General features: G+C 48.8%; 1 protein-coding gene across 1 annotated transcript in view; it reads left to right on the forward strand.

Moving 5' to 3' along the window:
- Positions 1-21,302, forward strand: part of Itpr1 (inositol 1,4,5-trisphosphate receptor type 1) — a 306,399-nt gene that overhangs the window by 243,097 nt on the left and 42,000 nt on the right. The window contains exons 45-50 of the mRNA XM_071605917.1: positions 1,354-1,464; positions 3,864-3,959; positions 6,654-6,776; positions 7,960-8,064; positions 11,296-11,488; positions 17,342-17,464. Coding sequence (XP_071462018.1) covers positions 1,354-1,464; positions 3,864-3,959; positions 6,654-6,776; positions 7,960-8,064; positions 11,296-11,488; positions 17,342-17,464 — 751 coding nt within the window. The remainder of the gene's footprint in view (positions 1-1,353; positions 1,465-3,863; positions 3,960-6,653; positions 6,777-7,959; positions 8,065-11,295; positions 11,489-17,341; positions 17,465-21,302) is intronic.

The raw sequence follows: 21,302 nt of genomic DNA on the forward strand, positions 1-21,302 counted from the left end.
CACCTCACATCTGTCTGCTGCCCTAGGGAGTCGGTGGGACTGGAGGTGGAAAGACTGCTCCCACTTTGTCAGCCTTCAGAACTTCACCTAATGATAGACTCTGGAGGGCTTGACCTTGGCCTCTTGGGTTGGTTTGGTTTGGTTGGACATTCAGCTCTAACTTGACTTTTTAGGGGTCGGTGTGATAAAGTGGAAGAGGGGGGCTACATTAGCACCAGAAAAATGGTGATTTATTGTAAATACCAGGAAAGATTAAAAAGAGGCTATTTGAAGGGGATGTGAACTTAGAGACAAGGTCTCCACACAAAACAGCTTGAAAGCAACATGAGGACATTTCTAGTTGCCATGATAACGCTGTGGATATTGAGGCAAAGCAGATGGGTCTCTGGCCCCTGGAGGTGTGCTGTGGAATGGAGCCCGGAACTTCTCTTCCTGGTAGGGTCGTGGCTTGTAGGTGGCATCTTGAAGAGGGGGTGAGTTTGAGCCTTGGTGCGGGACCGAGTGTGATTCACAACTCCATGCTGGAGCTCCTTTCTGGCTGGGGTGGGCAGAGCAAGTCTTCAGGTGGCCGGGAAGGCGTGCAGTGCTGGTTACCTGGAGAGACAGGACCTTCACTCCAAGGAGAATAGTTTTCCACAGACGTCTCGTGGCCTGCATAAAACCTGGCCTTGGTCGCCTGGGAATGTGAGAATAGTGTTTTGCTAGGTCTGCTTTCCCCTCCTGGTGTCCTGATGGAGCCGATGGTGCAGTCCTAGCTAGGAGAAGGAGCACAGAAATGCCCCTGGCTTCAGGGAAAGGCTGTCTTTGACATTGCAGGGAATTTCCTTAAAACCTTGGGTTTGCCTTTCTGCCAAACAGAGGCCTGGAAAGCAAGAGGCTGCAGGGGGTTGTGCTTTGGCAAGATGATTAATTTTGATATTGTGTGAATTAAACCAGAAGTTTGCTTTCCAAACTTACGCCTTAAGCAAAGACACCAAAACAAAATGAGTGACGTCAGGGGGAATGGAATACACTTTAAAAGGGGAAAAAGGGCTCAAACCCTGGTATCAGTCACGCACTGTATTTTCCTTTTAAGAACAAAAGCTTACTGCACGGCACTATTTGGATCAGATGAGACCAATTTATCAGTTAGCATGCATGGGGACTTTCCTGCTGTTTACTGTTAATTCTGAAACTAGAGATTTTCATCTGTCTTTTATTTTTACCACTTTCTCACGGAAAATTGCAGCCCTCCCCTAGAGACATTGCTGGGAGCAGCAGACATTGTGTTGAAATAGCCGCTGAGCCTGTTGGCCTTTGACCTCTGATTTACGTCCGGCATTTGTGTGAATGTCTGTGTGTCTCTCTGCCCAGAACTGCATCGCCACCCACGAGTCCAATGGCATCGACATCATCACAGCCCTGATCCTCAACGACATCAACCCTCTGGGGAAGAAGCGCATGGACCTCGTGTTAGAACTGAAGGCAAGTTTGAGAGCCCTGAGAGAGGAGGGGTGCTGGTGCTGCGTCGTGACACAATCAGGGTCCTGAGCTAGGTAGTAGTGGCGGTTCTGTTGAGCTGCATGAAAGAGCCAAGTCACATGTACTCACTGAAATGTGGCACTATCCAAATAAGGGCCTTGGGACAGGTACCAGCTTTTCAATTGTTGGGTCACATGTCACTCAGAGATGAGAAGCGAACCTGGCATCCAAGAACCAGAAGCCCGCATTCCAAAAGCTACAGGCTGGGAGACGATGGAAAGATTCTTCTCTCTGGGGTTTCTAGATTTTTCCCCCTTTGAGGAAAAAGGATAGGTTTGGTTGTACTAAGCTTCAACCAATCTAGTACCTCAAAAAATCCATTTTTACTTAATCAGGATAATACATTTTTTTAAAAATTGAGTCCTGAATTAGCAGAAGGGTGGCTAGTAATGTTTAAAGTAAGGACAGTACACTGAGAATGTGCCTTCAGGCCCATGATGACCCATGTGTGGATGGAAGCCTTCACGTAGTTGATACGAAAGCACCACCAGCTTTTGACTCTCTGTAAACACTGAAATAGCTTTTCAGAGTAAAAGCAGTGCTTTCAAGGTCCCTAAGCTGCAGGGTTTATAATCTGGTTTTGAAATATGTGAACAACTCATATACCATCCCAGAAAGTGACTTCTTGAGTGAGCCCCCAAACTCTCCCCTTGCTTTGAGGTTCCAAAGGTTCTCACAGAATCCAAAGAATTAGGACTTGGGGTGTAGAGCAGCAGTAGACCACTTGCCTAGCATGCACGAGACCCTGGGTTCCATTCCTAGCACCCTACCCACCCCCCACCCCCCCAAAAAATCCAGAGGTTCACTTCTGAAACTTATACTTGAAACCCACCGTGGTGTGTGCAAAGGTGTTATTGTCACTGAGCACATTTCCTCCTAGCTGTCCCCATGTTGGGGCGAGTTGAGATCTGTACCCTTGCTTACAGCCACATACAGCACTGAGCACTTCATCATTATCATGGAAGGGCCCAGAACTACAGCGTTCACTGGAAAACTGCTCTGTGTTTGCTGCATGGAAGGCACAGTTATTTTTATTTTTTCTTTAGTACTTCAGTGGAGAGTGTAATTAGTTGATTTGGGTATATGGATTTTTTGGGGGGTGGGGGCAGTGCTTTTATCTCCTTTTGAGAAATTTTGCTTTACACCTGATTTGAGCATCGTGCAAACACACCGTTTATCAGCCACTGGACTACCCTGAGACATTCATGTGCTCCAGGGCAGCATTTCAGTGACCTGTTCCACTAATTCAACAGTCTGAGGATCTGAGGATAATTATAGAAAGTTCTGTCCTATGACAGCACAGCAACCTAACTGAGCTGCTGTGAAGCTTGGGGAGGAACACCCCCCCCCAAAAAAAAAGCCAAGATCTTTGGAGTCCTATAAACAAAAAGCATACAAATCCTTGTGGCCCAGGACCTCAAGTGAGGTCAAGCCAAGATCCACAGGGTGCAGCCACATGGGCACTGTTAACAGGATGGGAACACAGAGCTTGGCAGGCAGGCAGTGTTCCTCTGGGTCACTCTGGTTAAGTGTGTTAGTTATACTCTCATGGTATTTGGAGTTATGGGTACTGATGGAAATATTTTCAGACCACGAAGAACTATCCTGGTTGCCTATCTTCTCTGGCCTGCAGGGCTGAGCAGCAGTGTCTCTACACTCATCTGCCCCTGCAGAGAACTTGCCACTCCACTCCTCAGGAGCATCAAGTCGGCATGGGCCTGTGCACAGCCCTGTCACCAAGAGTGACAGCCCAGTCAGGCCTCCACGTGTGCCTCTCAATATCTGCAGGGTCAGCCAACCACAGGATCAAAAATATTTGAGGAAAAATAAATGGACCTGTGCTGAAAATGTACAGTCTTTTTTTGTTATTATTTCCTAAAAAAAATAGAGCACAGCAACAATTATTGACCTTATACTTTACGTTGTGTTATGTATTATCATAAATAGTCCAGAGAAGAAGTATTTGGAAGGATGTTCTCAGTTATAGGCACAGACCATGCCATTTTCTATAAGGGACCTGAGCATCCCTGGGTTTTGGTTCCCCAGGGGTCCTGGGACTGATCCCCCATGGAGACTAGGGGGTGACTGGCACCCGCCAGCACCCAGGTTTAGAATTCCAATACTTGCTAGTCTTCCATTAGCTGACACCTGCATCTCTTTGACCTGAATCGGATTGTGTGCATGTCGCAGGGTCTGAAGGTAGCACCTCCTCTGCCTGGTGCAGAGCGTCTGTGCTGTCCTCTCCCCACCAGGTGGATGCCTGTCTGTCTAGCCAGGCTGCACACCTGAGTCCCCCGCCCTCACATCTCCCCTGCCTCTCACCCTGGCTTTTCTCCAACTAGAACAATGCTTCCAAGTTGCTGCTGGCCATCATGGAGAGCAGGCACGACAGTGAGAATGCCGAGAGGATCCTCTACAACATGCGGCCGAAGGAGCTGGTGAGTTGGGAACATCAAAGCAGCACCTGGGACCTGCTCAAGGAAGCTTTCTTCAAGATTCCTCAAACCAGAAGGATGAAGAAAACTCGCAATTCAGGCCCCTGAGCGGGTGGGGAGGTGAAGCGTAGGGCACTGGACATGTGTTCCCTGTCCCTGGAGCATCCAGAAGCCACCCTCTCTGTTTTCCACTCATGGAGGACTGGGTGCAGAGCATGGTCAAGTTCACTGGCCAAGTTCAGATGCATTACTGTGAGGTTTTGGCAGCCATTTGACCTCTCCGACCTCACACTTCCCTGATTCATAAAAGAAAGATGAAGTCACCTGGGCCAAAGCGTTGTTTTGAAGACTAGATGAGAAGGTTCACATCTAACCTAGTGCAGTGCCTGACACATGATAGTCCTCTGTGAATCGAAGCTCCTTTTCTGCTCACTCCTATTCTTTGCTGATGTTTTTGCCACGTCTTTGGGGGTGACGAGATCACATCCGTTCTTGTTGCCAGTGGTCTGGACAATGGAAGAGAAGTTTCTTGGATGGCTGGCGTGCTTTCTTGGCTTGAGTTTTCTTTGGAGAAAATACGATCTGGTTTATTTTTGAGGGGTGATATTCACAGGGGGCTGTGACTTCGAGGTTGGAGTTGGGGCTGCAGACTGTCAGACGAGGAGCGTTCAGAGATGGTGACATGAGCAGAGGGCAGAGCTCTCTTTTTGGACTTTTCCCCATACAAACAAACTGCAGCTGACAGACTTAAATGAGGGCATTAAAACAGCTCTGCCTCCTGCTGACCTAGATGTGCACAGGCCAAAGTCCCTTCATGTATTTCTTTAAATAAAGTTAAGAGCAGCCCAGTTCTTTGATCTCCGAGGTCAGGGAGTAAGGTCTCAGCCCGAGCTGGGAGTCCTCTGTGCGTTTGCGTAACAGCTTGTATAACTGGGAGTGCTGGGGACTTGGGGTTATCTTTCTTGAGTAGGGTCAGCATGACCTTGCAGAGATCCCGTTCCTGAACTAAGAAAGCACCCGGCTCTTCTGGCCTGTCCTGGGTGGGGAAATGTCAGCACCCCATGCTGTGGCTGCCTCTAGTTCCTGGTTGGCCCCGTTGTGCTTGGAGAACATCATTCTGGCTCACGGGAGGAGTCGGACTTCCTGGAACAAACATGGCTCTAAGTGTCTAGATAGAGGGACGCTCAGATATCCAGAGTGTGTGTGCATGTGTGCACTGTGCGTGTTGTGGCCCTGCATCCTACACAATATGCTGTCTGCCTGATTGGATATTGGAAGGAACTTGGCAGGAATCAAAGCTCAGAGAAGGAGGCTTTGTCTCCAAAGTTCAACCCAGTGCCTGAACTGGCCTCGGTGCAGAAATGGGTGGCTCTCCACATGCTTGATTTTGGGTAATGAGAAATAATTCCAGATTTCTGCCTTGTGGCTAAACTGCCTTCTGAACCATCAAAAAAGCCAAAACACCAGCAAACAAAAAAAATGAATCTTTCGTACGACTTAGGGGGTGGAGGTGTTCTTACTCTTTAAATGATGAAATCCTGAACAATTTGTTCATTTAATAAATCCTGGCCAGGCCCTCCATCAGCCAGGGCACCGTGCTGGGCACTAGGGCAGGGTCTGGATACAGGCAGACTCAGCTCCTGCTCCCTGGGAGATGAGGTGAGTGGAAATAGCAAGATAGGGACAGAAAGGCTCCAGGATGCTGGGGGCATGAGCCAAGCCAGGTGCATAGAACCAGGGACAGAGCTGTGGCACTGTGAAGGCGTCTGAGCTCATTAACTGTACTTCATCAGTGTTCTTTTCTCTTACTGTCTTTGTCCATAAAGAAATGAAACCTCTGATAACTTTATAAAATGTTTGTGAGCATTAAATTTTTTTTTTTTTTTTGGTGGTGCTGGGGATTGAACCCAGGGCCTTGCGCATGCGAGGCAAGCACTCTACCGAGTGAACTAGAGCCTCAGCCCTATGAGCATTACATTTTTAAAAAGAACATGAAAATAGTAAGCACGGTGCCTGGCACCAAGGAGAAGCGGTCAATAGATGTTACTAGTTGTCTATTATTTTCACATAGTGTAGGCTTGTGGGGGAAGGGAACTGAATAAGAAAAATATTTCACAGCCAGGCACGGTTATGCACATTCCAGTGACTCAGGAGGATCACAAGTTTGAGGCCAGCCTCAGCAATTTAGCAAGACCTGTTGCAAAAAGGGCCGGAGGTGTAGCTCAGTGGTGGAGTGACCCTGGGTTCAATCCCCAGCACCAAAAAAAAAAAAAAGAAAAGAAAACAAGCTGTTCTAAAAACAAATGGATTTCTTAGCAGATTTTTCCTAAAAGGACAAAATTGGGATTAGGGAGAGTTGATGGAAAGAAATGTGGAGATAGGAAAATTCAGGCTTCTAACTTACATTTGTATCATATTTGCCTTTTCAAAGTGCTTTTATAGCCATTGCCCCCTTTTAAATTAGGAGCCATAGAATATCTCTTGCTCCAAGTAGAGTGAATGAATTTGCTTCCTTGTCTGTGGAGGGTAAAGGTCTCGATTGCTTGCAGCAGTGTTAGGAAGGATTCTGAGGCTGAGTTCCAAGCCCGCTAGGAAATGCTGCTGCACTGGGTGAGCAGCATCTGCCCGGGAGGGGAGATTACCACCTGGGTGCTACAGACGCCAGTCTTCAGAGGGTCCCCTCGGCCCTTCTTGCAGGTGGAAGTGATCAAGAAGGCCTACATGCAAGGCGAAGTCGAATTTGAGGATGGAGAAAACGGTGAGGATGGAGCTGCCTCCCCCAGGAACGTGGGGCACAACATCTACATATTAGCCCACCAGGTATGAGCTCCTACGCCCCTGCAGACTCTGCGCCCAAGGCCACCACTCCAAGCCCAAGGGCCTTCCCTGAGGGCTGTGGGCCTGGGACTGGCACTCCTTGACAGCCTTCTCTGAGGGCCGGCTGCACTCATGAGAGTGTGGCTCCCGGGAGTTTTGGCATCTGATCTGAGGCCCAGGACTTTTCTGTGCTGGGGTCACAGACTTGGAAATCCCCCTTATAAGCACCCACCCCTGGGCAGTAACAGTCGGTGGTTTATGATGTCGTCTGGAGTCCTGTGAAAGGCGTCCCAGCCTTTCTTATAAATACAGCCAGGTTTCTCAACAACCTAAAGGAGTAAACTCCAGCTTCCCCCCCAGCCGTATGTGAGGTCCGTGGGAACTTGTCATTAGGACTTCCTTCTGCCTTGGGGGATAGGGTGATGCCCCGTGCCCTGGCATCCCAGTGTCTCCTTTCTTAATCCTGTTCCCTGTAGGAGGTTCTTAATCCTCCTCTTTCTGGGTGCTGATGTCTCTTGGATTTTTGGGGGGGGTCTGGGCAGGCCATAACTCAGCTCCTGTTTCCTGTCCCCTTTGTCCCTCGAGCAGAGACCTGGCTATAAGCAATGATGGGGTTGGGCCCGAGGTTGGTAGGTCCCCACCCCATTTCTACCCCATGATTAGCATCTGACCTCCAAAAGGGCTTCTGAACATTCCACATGGAGGCTCTGCAGGACTGTCCAGAAAACCCTCCTGTCTAAATAGAAATCAGGGGACCCTCATGCAGTGGCACGGCCTGTAATCCCAGCGGCTCCAGAGGCCAAGGCAGGAGGATCACCAGTTCAAAGCCAGCCTCAGCAATTAGCGAGACCCTGTCTCAAAATAACAAATGAAAAGGGCTGGGGATCTGACTCAGAGGCCAAGTCCCTTTGGGTTAAATCTCTGCTACCCCCACCCCCTGAAAAAAAGAAAAGAAATGAAATCAAGGGGAAGCAAGGACCCTGTATGAGCTTCTAGGACTTTTCTACCAGGCTCTCCAAATGACCCCTGTGCAGAGGCACCTAGAGAGAAGGTAGCAAGCCTCCCAGCTCCTTTGCCCTCTGCTTGCTGCTGGTTGCAATGCACTGTTTGAAACTCGTAGCTAGAAAGAGCTCATGCATTCCTGTTGTGGAGACGTCGCCCCTGTGTTTCTGTACTTGCGTTCTAGTTGGCTCGGCACAACAAAGAACTTCAGACCATGCTGAAGCCTGGCGGCCAGGTGGATGGAGACGAAGCTCTGGAGTTCTATGCCAAGCACACGGCGCAGATCGAGGTAAGCACGGTCAGCCTGGCGCCGACCTTCAATGCTGAGGCCTCCACTGAGCAATGCCCTGTGCCGGGCCTGTGCACATTCTTTATCTGAGCAGTGAAGGTGCTGTGAGCGCCTCCTCTATACCAGGTCTTGCGTAAGGTGTGGATTAACCAGTGATGGCCCACGGTCGTGTCGCTTGAGGGCTGGAGAGGAGGTGGGCTCTGAGCAGAGCCGTACAGAGACATCTCATGACAGATTGTGGCCAGGCCACAAGAACGTGGCATAAATGAAAGCCCAGCAGAGGGGACATGCTGCAGACTGCAATGCCCAGGAGGCCTGTTCTAAAGAAGTGGCCTCTGAGTGCAGATCCTCATGAACCGGCGAGGAGCTTCTCAGACCCGGGGAGGGGAGATTCTCCGGAGGGTGGAGATGAGCAAGGCCCAGAGGCTGCAGTTCAGGGAGCTGAAGGGAGGGGGCAGCCCCGAGCCTGCAGATCTGGTGCACCATCCCTGGGAGAAGTCCAGACTGGACCCCAGGGCGATGGGACCACTGGGGAGCCTCACTCAGCGACACTACAGTCACATCTGCATGTTAAACCAAACAAAAAAGGTCTTACTAATAATCCTCCTTGAACTGGTTGGTAATGTCCCCATTTTTCACATGGAGAACCACTGCCGTAAGGCTCAGGGGAGTCTTGTTCCTTCTCCAACTCTCAGTGACAGAGCTGGAATTTTAATCCCCGTCTGTCTGACCCCCGAGGCTGGGGATGCGTTTTATGTCCCCTGAATTGTCTCTTAGCATCCCAGGGAACACGGGCTTCCATCTCCAGGCCTGCGGCAGTAAGGGATGATGTGTCACGTTTTGCCAACAAGGAAATGTCCAAGCTCAGCATCAGCATTGAAAGGAGGGTTCACATTCACAAGGACTAGCAGCACATTCCTTTGAGCAGTGAGCATGTTCAAGATGGAGATTTTTCATGTGTTCTTCTCTGATGAATCAGGTTTCGAGGCCATCCTAATGTAATGTATCATTTCACTCATGTGCCAGAGTAGGTGAGCACATATTCTTGATTCATCATGCATGTCAAGAAGCTTGGCCACAGGGCCAGTTCTGTCCTCTGGAACCCTTGGAAGACACGTGTTAGGTGTTGGTGCCGTAGAATGTCAGAGGAGACCGGAACCTTAGAGGTCATTTTGTTGAGCTCCTTGTTTATTGGGGAGAAGACCACTAGAGGCTGGAGAAACACTAGAGAAGTTCTCCCGCCTCCCACTTCTAAGTGGCTTTTTTAAAAAAGGACAGAAATGCCTAGATGTCCCTGCCTTTGGCCAACACCCTCCCCTTCCCTCAGGTTTTCCCTGGGGTTACCTGAGGGAACCAGGGAACAGTTCCTCACCTCCTGGGGCTTTCTTTACAGCCCCAGTGTCCTCACTTGGAGTCAGGCTAGGTGGCCCCGGGCTCGGGAACTCCTCCTGCTCCTTTTCCTCCTGAGCCCAGATGCACGTCTCTCATGGTGTCCTTCAGAAGAAGGCAGGACTGATTCCCAGTGGCTTGACTGTGTGGAGCAGACAGGTTCTCCATAGCAGGACACTGCAGAATGGTCCCTGCCCCCTGTTTGCATCAGAATTACCTGGAGAGCTGGATCCCAGGCAGGTTCTGGTCACTAACCCCTCACATTGTGATTCTAGTTCTATGAGGTTAGGTCGTGGGCAGAACTAGTGTGAGAACAAAGGCTTTCGAAACCTGAGTTCCAGCTAGATTTGGGAAGCACTGGTCTACAGACCACGTCCCTAAGAGAATATGGAGCCAGGGCTTGGGAACCCGTCCCACCTCTGGGACACTTTCCCACTTGTGTTAGTCAGCTTTTCGTCACTGTGACCAAAATACCTGATAGGAAAAATTTAGAGGAGGAAAAGTTTATTTGGAGCTCAGTTTCAGAGATCTCAGTTCATGGTTAGAAAGTTTCATTGCTCTGGGCCCATGGCAAAGCAGGACATCATGACACCAGGTCCCAGCTAAGGGAAACTGCTCAGCTCATGGCAGCCAGGAAGCAGACAGGGAGGAGGAAGGCAGAGGAGGAGAGAGGGGACCAAGGGGCCACAGGGACGATGCACCCTTCCAGGGCACACCCCCAGTGACCCACCTCTTCCAGCCACACCCTACCTGCCTGCAGTCACTGGGACCCCATCAGCCCATTAGGATGGACTGCTGAGGCTGCAGCTCTCAGTCCAGTCATTTCACCCTGCGGATTCCTGCGTGAACATAAGAGCTTTTAGGGGGCACCTTGCACCCATACCACAACAGCACCACGCCGTGACCTGAGTCGTGTCTCTTGCTGCAAAGTAATTGGGAGAATAAGAACCAGCTCTTATTATAGGGCCTTGGCCCTGGGCCTCACCTGACTTCTCCACCTTCTGAGCAGGAAAACTGAAGAGAGGTCATGCCTCCTCTGTCCTGTGGCCCATTGTCCTTTTGAAATTTCTACACCTGCCCGGGACTATACAGTGTCCTAGAATTTGGACAATCAGAACAGACTGTCCTCTCTGCTCCCTGAACCTGTCTAAGGTAACTGGCACCCCAGGGGCCCAACAAAGCTAGCTTAGAAGACAATGAGGCCATCCCAGATCACGTGGACACCTTGGCTCACATACCATATGTTTTAGATGCCCTGACAGGTAAGAGGTAGGAGGTCACTGTAGTGGGATGTAAACCAAAGGTCTCTGCATAAAGTTCCTCTGGCAGAATAACTCAGCTTTGCTATCTGAGAAAGGATCTTAGGTTACACCGTGGCCCATCAGTGCTCCGTCCAGTGTGAGAGTTCTGTGTGGCTGCTGAGAAGAAAATGAAATATAACGGAATATTCAGCTCCTCAGTTGCAGTAAGCATGCACGCTAATGCCCAGAGGCCACCTGTAGCCCACCGTCCTCCTGGGCAGCATAGATGGAGAACCATCCCATCTTAGAGAAAGTTCTGTCGGGCAATAGCAGCCTCATGTGAATATGTATGTGAAACGCAATGTGAGTTTCAGGTAAAAGCTGGTCACATTAAAACGAATGGGATCTGAGGTTAGAAAAGCAGAGTTAACCAGAACTGGTTTTTACATTAGTCTGAGAGAGACGGCCCAGCCAAAGTCATGGAATCTGAAAAGTTTGTTCTTTATTGTTCTGAACCTCGAACCCCAAGTCCTCCAGCAGCCTGCAGCCTGCACAAGGTGTCGGAGGCGACCGCTGAGTCTCTCCTTTGTTTTTACCCCAGATTGTCCGATTAGACCGAACGATGGAACAGATTGTCTTCCCAGTACCCAGCATATGTGAATTCCTAACCAAGGAGTCAAAACTGCGAATATACTACACCACGGAGCGGGACGAGCAGGGTAGCAAGATCAACGACTTCTTTCTGCGCTCGGAAGACCTCTTCAACGAAATGAACTGGCAGAAGAAGCTGCGAGGTGGGTCCCAGCGCGGGGGACTTGTTCCTAAGAGCTGTGGTCCTGGGCGTCTCATGGACTCGAGCTGGGGGGTGCCTCTGCCTCCCAAGAGAAGCCACGTGGGGGTCATCTATGTGCTTTCCCAGAGGCCAGTGGCCCTTCAGTTGCTGATAAATGGGGCCAAGCCTCAGTGTGGCAGTTCCCCCAGAGAGGCTTCCTTCATGTAGCATCTGTCCTGACTGGATGTGTGGAAGTTCCATGGATGACTTAGAATGCCCTTTTTTGTTGTAATGTCCATGTCAGAAATAGAGGTGGGGCATGGTGTAATCCCAGAAACTCAAGAGGCTCAGGCAGGAGGATTGCAAGTTTGAGGCCAGCTGCAGCAACTTAGGGAGGCCCTAAACCACTCAGCGAGACCCTGTGTCAAAATTAAAAAGGAGCTGGGGATGTTGCTCAGTGATTCAAGCATCCCTGGGTTCAATCCCTGGCACCAAATAAATAAATAAAGAGAGCGATGAAAGACCAGGCCCTTGAGCGCCCAGGATGGTTCAGTGGGCAGGAAGTGCACTCGGCCTGATTGCTCATTTACTAGCACACCTGCTCTGGAGACTCCCCTGTTTCCCCTCATACCGAGGAGCTCAGGTTTGAGGCTCTCAATCATTTTATGAGCAGTAGAATAACTTTTTATGTACGACACATCGTTGCCCTCCAGCGAGTTCCGTGGAGAGGCCCAGGCAGGCCTGGCTGAAATGACTCATGGTAGGCACCTTTATAGGGCTTCCGCAGGGGGCTCCCCTGCTCCTGGTTTCCATTAGGGGTTTAATGTGGTCCTTCAGCCCCAACGACAAGCTTGGCACCAGCTGTTGTGGCCAACTCAAAAAGGATCCTGTTTTATTTCTGTCTGTCAGGAGCCAGGCTTTCATTTGAAACGCTGAAGTCCAGCTACCACTGTGATCTTCTTGGCTCTTTCTATGGGGTGCGACTGGGGTTGGGGAGAGATGTGTCATAGGTCAGTTTCGGGGAACTCTCGTCCTCTCCCTGATCCCTGCTAATCTGAGGACCAGACATGCCTCCTCTGCTGCTGCTTTGCTTTTCTCCTCACCCACCTGCATCCTTAGCTTTGCTAGTGACAAAGAAGGTTGTCCAAGCAGATTGGCCAAAAGGTCCTATTCCCACCTCACCTCATCCCTATTCCATTCTCCCCCGTCTCTAAGGGGCATCTTAAAACATTCTGGGCCACACCATCCTGTACCCACATGTCTCGAGCCTGACCCAGGGAGCAAGGGCTCACAGCAGCGAGCATGGGTATCCTCCTTGGTACAGACCTCAGAGGATACAGGCGCGATTCTACCGCTGTCAGCCTGTCCTTGGAGCCTCCTGTGGATTCCTCCGACACTCTTCCAATTCGGGCATCACGGTGAACACTGGCGCTCCTGATAGCACCATGCTGGGCTGTAAGAAAGAGATGCCCCTGCCACGAGGAGGAGAAAAGCCCCACCTGCCTCGGGCTCACCTTTCTGGTTCTGTGCTAGAGAGAGGAGAGAACTGCTTTGTGGCTTCTGCCTGTCAGCGCGATGTTCCACAGTCGCAGCTTTAGGGAATGGTCCCGATTTCATGCCTCCAAACCTTATCGATTAATTTCATACTTATCAGTGAATGTGGCTGCTGAGTGGATCAGATATATTTCTTCTCCCAGAATTGTTCGTCAATCCATATATATATAGGGGGTGTATGTGTGTGTTAGTCTCTCTAAAAATCTGGTAAACCAACAGAGACCTTTCTGTTAAGGTGTCTCCAGCTGGGGGGATTGGGGGGACCTCAGCCCCAAGGAGGAGGATGTCCAGTTCCATTCTCTCTCTGCCACCCACCAGCTCTGTGGCCCCCAGCAGGTGGGTTAACTGCTCCCAGACCTTCATCCATAAGGCGAGGAGCAGGATGACCTCTTGGACTCCTTTTATTCCAGAATGGCCATCTCGGCATTCCCAGATTCATATCACAGTGTCACTCCTGCCTTCCTTTATTTTCAGTCTTTCTGTTTTTGGAAAACAGTTTTTGTTTCTGTGAAGCTTAAACACAAGTATAGTTGTCAACTGGAAGATTTTAATTGGCTTCAAAGCTATCCGCTGGTAAGAGAGAAATTGAAAATAATAACTGAATTAAACATGATTTGCGTATCTAGGGAGGGGAGAAGTATACTCATTAGAAGTGCAGTGAAGTTGAAATGCATTCTCCCCTTCCAAGGGTCTGTCTTCTCTTCTAGTAATTCTGCAGAAGAGGTCTTTTCTGGCTTACTCACATAGCAGCTCAGCTTTACCTTTTACTGAACGTCACCTGTGCTTTGGGACATCTGTAGCCGAGACTCCACTGTTAACATTGCTTAGTGTTTTCTTCTGCAACAACTGAGACACCCAGTTAGTTGCTCTGCCCTGTAGAAACCCTGTTCTCTGCTTTGCTTACCCAGCACACACAGCAGGCACGCAGGCACACACACACACACACACACCCTTTTCCCACCTGCATCCTGCCTCTGCCTCCCGCTCTGACATCCTTTCCTGAAGGTCACAGCTCTGGTGAAGTCCAGACTGGGCTGTGAAAACTAGAAGAGGAAACTGAGATAGAGTTGCACATGCTGACGCCTGTGCCCTGTGACTGTCACTCTGATGGGCACAGAGCTGGGAAATGCTGCTTATACGCATATATGTGGAATCCAGGTCAGCTAGCAAAGCCCAGTTCCTTTAAGCAAAAGGCTAGGAAAGAGTGTCACCAAAACGTGTCCTAGGTATAGTGAGTCAAATCACTCGCCCATCTGGGGTCACGGCATCCCACTGTCTTGCTGTACGTGGCAGGATGTTGTTGATCCAGGCAACTTTTAGCCCCCAAGGACATAGAAAACATGCTGCAGGTTACAGTGGAGAACCCAGCATGCGAAGGTCATGGCTCCTTCCTCTGGAAGGGGGCAGAGAACACAGGCATATTTTAAGTGGCTTCCATACCAAGCTGATTACGATTAGGCCTGTAATCAGGCAGTGGCAGGTTATGTGAATATGGGAAAGGAAGACTTGGGAGGACAGGTGGGACCGGAATAGCATCTAGATGGGAAGTGGGGACTTAGCACAGCCAGAGAGCCTGCAGGAAGGGGAGATGTATCTGTCTCCTCTTGCTGCTGAAACCAGTGGCCACGAACTCTGGTGCCTACAACACCATTCTCACGAGCCTGATATCAAATTGGTAGAGCCATGGCTGCCTGAGGTCCTGGGCTTTTGTCCCCTCCCTCCCCAAAGCCCAGAGTGTCTAGCAGAACCCTTCTTGTGCTGCATGGCTTTGGCTCTGAGTCTCCTGCTTCCGTCTTTCACATGCAAGGACTTACAAGTCCTTTCTGTCATGTAAGGTAAGACAGTCACAGGCTCTGAGGATTAGGATAGGGACATTTAGGGCCCATCATTTTGCCTACTGTAGAATGCATGTTCATTGCATTTCCTCACTGTGTACCAAGTTACCCACCAAATTTTAGTGGCTTGAAAAAATAAATATTGATTTTTCTCACCTCTTTCTGGGGTCAGGAATTTGGGAGTAGCTTAGGGGGATGGTTCTGACTCAGAGTGTTTCAACTGAGACCCCAGCCAGGGCCACCATCTGTGCACTTGCCTGGACTGGAACATCCACCTGTTGTTAGCTCACTCAGGTGGCTGTTGGCAGGGGCCTCAGTTCCCCTGCACATGGGCCTCTGGGTGAATCTGCTGCAAGTTCTCACAACCCAGCAGAGCCAATGGCCGAGTCCAGAGAGTGAGGAAGGCCACAGAGCCCTTCGTGACTACCCTTAGAAGTCAGGTGCCAGCAGTTGTGCTGTGTGCTGTTTATTAGAAGTGAGTTGCTGGCCCCACACACACTCAGGGGAGGGGAATTTAGCCACACCTTGTGAAGGGAGGAGCATCAGAGACCTTGTGGACATGGTTTTAGATCCTCACAGAGAGCACAGGGAGCCCTGAGGGACAGCACCTGTATAGACAGAACCATCACCAGACTGGGATGCAAAGGACAGGGAAGGGAAGAAGGAGAGGGTCCAGGCAGGTGGATGGAATACTGTTCCACGTGCCCCAGGAAATAAGAGATGGCACCTCCAGGTGGGTCTCGATGTACCTTCTTGCTCTTGGATTAATGCCACTTGGTTTAAAGGGCTGAATGTTTGTTCAGTTTCAAAATGGTAGTACAATTTAAGTAGAATGCTAGTTTTATAAAAATAAGATGTACTTGTGAACTGCACATTTCTCGAGGTTGTACTGAGGTATCCTACGATGGACACTCACATTGGCTCTCTGACCATCCTGGGCTTTGCCGGCTCCTTCCCCAACCCCGCAACTTACCACCTGCTTTTGGTACATCCATGATGGGGAGAGATGCTGCGACTCTGTGCCTGTTCCTTAGCCTCAGCACCTCCTTACCGTTCATCTCTTCCCTCTAGTTCTGGAGTTTTCGTATCTAGATCAGAAAGGGGACATCAGCCCCAAAAGAATCGCAGTTGCTTTTGTTTTCAAAGCCAGATGATCTTTCTTCTCAAGTTCGCTTCCTCAAGATGAAGTATTACCCAGTGATTGGCCGGATCCTGGTCGGCCTTTCTGGAGTGGTCACACAAGCCATTTACCTTGATCCCCGGCACTGACCCCAGAGCATCGATCCCCTGGGTGATGGCATTGCCACACCCTCCACGCATTGCTGGGCATTCCCTTGTGTGTAAAATGAGGCCTCTTAATCTGAAGGCTGGGTTGCGGCTCTGCAGTTAGGAAACAGCGCCTCTTACCAAGTACAGACCTGCTGTGAGCGATTGTTAAGCACCCAGGGATCTGTCTGGTTGGACCCTAACTTAGTTCAGAAGGGAAGCTTCCAAAGGCTTGGCAGCTGCAAGTATCATTATAGGGCCATAGGGTTTGTCATTGGCCTCTGTGCTGAAGTTAAATGATGACTTCACTGGGGAAGGAGGGGAAAAAAAAAAAAAAGCATGCGAGGGACCCCTGCCCACATGCTCCATTGTCTCTGGGGAGGCTGATGTTGAGTGAGATGCTAGTGCTACACTGAAATCAGCTCTACCCTGGCACCAATGGAAAAGGTGCCCTGGAGCCGCCGAGCATGGACACAGCCTTGTTATTCTGAGAATATCCAGCCCACATGGTGTCACCGTAGGGCACAATGGATTGAGAAGGCAGTGGTTTCCACAGGGTGCCTTGCCCCTGTGTGACACATGGTGCCACACCCTTTCTCTCCTGGAGCCGCTGGGAACGTGGACTCCAAGCTGACCACCTAGTCGGCAGCCTGTGTTCCTGCTTCCCCGGCCCCCTGAGAGTGACCATCAGGCTTCAGGGAAGCGGCAAGTGACTCAGTGTTGGGAAGGGGATTGTTGTTCTGCTGTGGGTCATTAAGAGCCAGGAGGGATGTGAAAAGGGGACCAGTCCTTGTTTGAGGCCCAACTGGACCAACTCTGAGTGCTGTGTCTCCCCGACATTTCTAGAGACCTAATTGAATTCTTGGGTCTCTCTGGGCATCTCATCCGGTCCCAGCAGCCCGAGGGGAACTAGGCCCTCCGTGCATGAACCCTGGATGACCCCCAGCCCCTGCAGCTGGTGCTGTTGACTGGGGCACGCAGGGCTTTCAGATGTCCCAACTTGTCTCCTCCTCCTCTTCAGTGTCCCCCAATAGGCCTTCTGTTCCCAAGTTCTCCAAACAGAAATAAACCGATGAGATGTCACTGCGTGCCAATTTGGAAACAAATGATCATTTTTACTGTTGAGAAGGAAACCAGTGGCACAAGTGGACTGGAGGGGACGGAGGGGAGGAGGGGCTGTGGAGTTCCAGCTCTCTGACATGGCCTCTGCCCTCCCACAGCCCAGCCTGTCCTCTACTGGTGTGCCCGCAACATGTCCTTCTGGAGCAGCATCTCCTTCAACCTGGCCGTCCTGATGAACCTGCTCGTGGCCTTCTTCTACCCGTTTAAAGGAGTGCGAGGAGGTACCGATGGCTTAAATTTTGAAAAATGAGTAGATGCAACTGGACAGCTGTGACCTACACCCTTAGTACTGTCCCTGGAAGCATTTATGCCACGTTTAGGATCGCAGGTCCCCATTTTCAGGCAAGAATGAGATGGTAGCTTTTAGTTTTAAGTCTAACTTAAAATAATTTAAATAATCTATTACTATGTATGTGTATTTTAGCCAAGAAAGAAAGAGAAGGAGTTATTGAACTTGAAATATCATCTTAACCCCATTTTTTTGTTGTTATCTTTTGGTTTGGGGTACTGAGAATTGAACCCAGAGGCACTCCACCACTGAACCACATCCCTAGTCCTTTTTATTTATTATTTTGAGACGTGGCCTTGCTCAGGTGCTGAGATTGGCCTCTAACTGGCAATCCTCCTACTTCAGCCTCCCGAGTTGCTGGGATTACAGGTGTGGCCACTGAGCCGAGCAGCATTTTTCTTTTAAATGCTATTTCAGGAAGCATGAGCACCCATGTCTGAAAAGGTCTGACAGAAACACAGGGCTGCAAGCTATTTTCTGAGGGGTGTCTGCCCTCACTAAGCTGCCAGGTGGCAGGGGTGTGAACAGGAGAGGGTTCAGTGGAGAACTCCATTGGCTGTGATGGAGGCACCGACTCCTGCTCGTCAAAACAGGTTATTTAGCCACTGCCTTGATTATGTTTGTATTTACCTTTGATTTAAAAAAAAAAAAATGTTTCAAAGAGATTTTTATTACTCACTGTAACCATTTTCTTCTCTGGTTATTTGTGGCAGCACTCAGGCCAGCATCTGGGGACAGTGGGTTGACAGGCCTCACCTTTCAGTGTTAAGCTTTCTACAGTGGAATTCGTGGTCAAAGAAGTCCAGAGACTTAGCGCCCAGGCCTGGCCCTGCCATTCCACCTCCGGGCAGGCCACTTCCTTGGCTCCTGGTCACGTGCCTCTGCATTTCTGGATACTGACACCAAGCTAGAGGCTGGGAGTGTGGCTGTTGAACTTCCTGCAGAATTCAGGGAAAACTAGTAACCTAGTCATGGTTCCCTGGAGCCTCCTGCTTCTTTCCCATCAAATTTGAGACCCACTGGATGAGCTAATTGCTGAGGGTCCTTCTAACTCTAACATGGTGCCCTCTGAGTTGGCATCTTAAAAACCCATGGGAGACAAGGCTTCCTGTTTGGAAAACATGGGCTTCAGGATTTCATGGGGTGGGCATGTGGGACAGCAGGACCAGATCTCCTGGGAGGGAAGGGAGGTCAGTGTGACCTAAGGGGGCCCTTTCTGTCCTTCCACCATATAGTGACTGAAGTTACCTAAAGCACATCAGTTCACCCTCAGGTTATTTTTTCCTTTTGTAACATGTGTTGAAGGCATTTGCTATACTTAACCAGTAAACCTCTGGAGGAGAAGGCTTGTATTAACCCTGACTAGAAATAACATCTGGTCCATTGACCTGAAAATATTTTTTTGAGATCCATATCTGTTAGGGGCTGGAGTTACAGCTCAGTGTAGACCACTTGCCCACATGCACAGGTCTCTGTTTCTATCCCCACTGCCACAAGACACACACACACACACACACACACACATACACACACACAAGGATTTTTGGCATCTTAAGAACAGAATTTCCAAAATGTCCCTCTTGGTTGTGAATAATGACCTTATAGTGTGTGCCATGTGATTCTGTGGCTCATCAGACATGGCTGCCAAGAACAGCAGTGGCCTTAAAAGCTCCTTTTCAAAAGTATCATCTCCCCAGCCCCCTCCATCCCCTTTCATTTCAGAATTGGTGAGTTGTCGGGGCTGGGGATGTACCTCAGTTGTTAGAGTGCTTGCCTCGTATGCACAAGGCCCTGGGTTCAATCCCCAACACCACAAAACAACAACAACAAAAATCAGAATTGGTGAGTAGCTAAGTCTTTAAAAAGCGTGACACTTGGGCAGGCTCAGATGCTTCCTGAATTTGTAGGCATGCCATCATGATTAAAGCAAATGCAGTACTACTTTTTAAACTTTTTTATATGGAAGTTTTCTTATACACACATGAGTAGGCAGCACAATATAATGACCCACATGTACCTATCAGCCCAGCTTTAAAAATAAACATTTTGCCAGTCTTGTTTCATCTATCCCCCTGCTATATTTTCTGAAACATTTTAAAGAAGTTTAGACATCTTGTTGTTTTGACCATAAATATTTCAGTGTGCCTCTCTAACTTATAAGCATATTTTAAAATCTGTATAATCACCATGTCATTATCATATCTAACAGAACTAACAGTAAATCCTGTAATAGTCTGTCCAAATTCAGATTTCTCCAGCTGTCTCAAAGATGTCTAGAAATTCTAGAGTTGCTTTTTGGAATCCAGCACTCTTTTTTAACACGGCTTTTATAGTGGGGAGACAGGTTTTTACATTGGCCTCTTCAGGATCTGCATATATGGTTATATGTATTAGACTGAGATATTAAGTGGTGTTCATGTGCTTAAGAAAATGCAAGGTAAGCCAGACACTGGGAGAAAAATACTTAGAAAACAGGTATCTAATTAGAGACTTATATCCACAACATATGAAGAATCCTTAAAACTTAATAATATAAAGCCTGCCCCATTTACAATAAATGGGCAAAGTATCTGGTCAGAGAGTTCATAAAAGAAGATACATAGGACCGGGGGTGCATAGCTCAGTGGCAGGACTCTTTCCTATCCAAGTGCAGGGCCCTGGACTTGATCCTCAGCACTGTAAATAATAATAACAACAACATCAACACACATACATACAAATAAGCACGTGAAAAGACATTCATCATTACTAGTTGTTAGGGAAATGCAAATTAAAACCAATGAGGGCTGGGGTTGTGGCTCAGTGGTGGAGTGCTTGCCTAGTATGTGTGAGGCACTAGGTTCAATTCTTAGCCCTGCATGTAAATAAATAAACAAATAAAGATCCATCAATGATTAGTGAAAATATTAAAAACAAAAGAAAACACAGGGGCTGGGTTTGTGGCTCAGCGGTAGAGTGCTTGCCTAGCATGCATGAGGCACTGGGTTCCATCCTCAGAACCACATAAATGTAGAATAAAGATATTGTGTCCACCTAACTAAAAAATAAATATTAAAGAAAAAAGACATTTAAACACACACACACACACACGCACACACACACACAATGACACATCACTGCAAATCTACTAGAATGGGTGAACTAAAAAGACCAACAATACCAAGTACCGGTGATGGTGTGGGACCAGAAGAACACTCATATGCCATATGCTGATATGCACGGTCACTTGGGAAAGCAGTATGATAGTATCTTATAAAATTACACCTATACTTAAAACCCAGCAGTCTCCTTCCTCACCTTAGTCCAAGAGAAATGGAAACATATCTGCTCCAAGATTTTCACTTGAGTGTTCTGGTTACATTATTCATAACAGCTCCAAGCTGGAAGTAACCCACATATCCTTTCATTGTTGGATGGATGGATAGGTAAGTTATAGTGTATCCATTCTATGGAATATTACTGAGCAATAAAAATAATGAAATATCAGTAGAGTCACCTGACTGACTCAAAAAAGTTTGATAGGTGAAAGAATTCAGGTGCATAAGACTACCTACTTGTGTACTTCCCCCCATTTTTATAAAATTTTAGAAAATGAAAGACTAGCATAGCAGAAGAGCACATCAGTGGGAGGGGTTGGGGCAAAACATGGAAAGCAGAGAGGTACAAGGAAACTTTAGGATGATGATATTTTGTATCTCAATTGTGGGCCCAGTTTCAACTGGCATGGCTACATACACTGCCAAGACTCACCAAATCCAACCTTTAAATTA

The sequence above is a fragment of the Marmota flaviventris genome, chromosome 20 (assembly GCF_047511675.1).
Source record: "Marmota flaviventris isolate mMarFla1 chromosome 20, mMarFla1.hap1, whole genome shotgun sequence".
NCBI classification, from domain to species: Eukaryota; Metazoa; Chordata; class Mammalia; order Rodentia; family Sciuridae; genus Marmota; species Marmota flaviventris.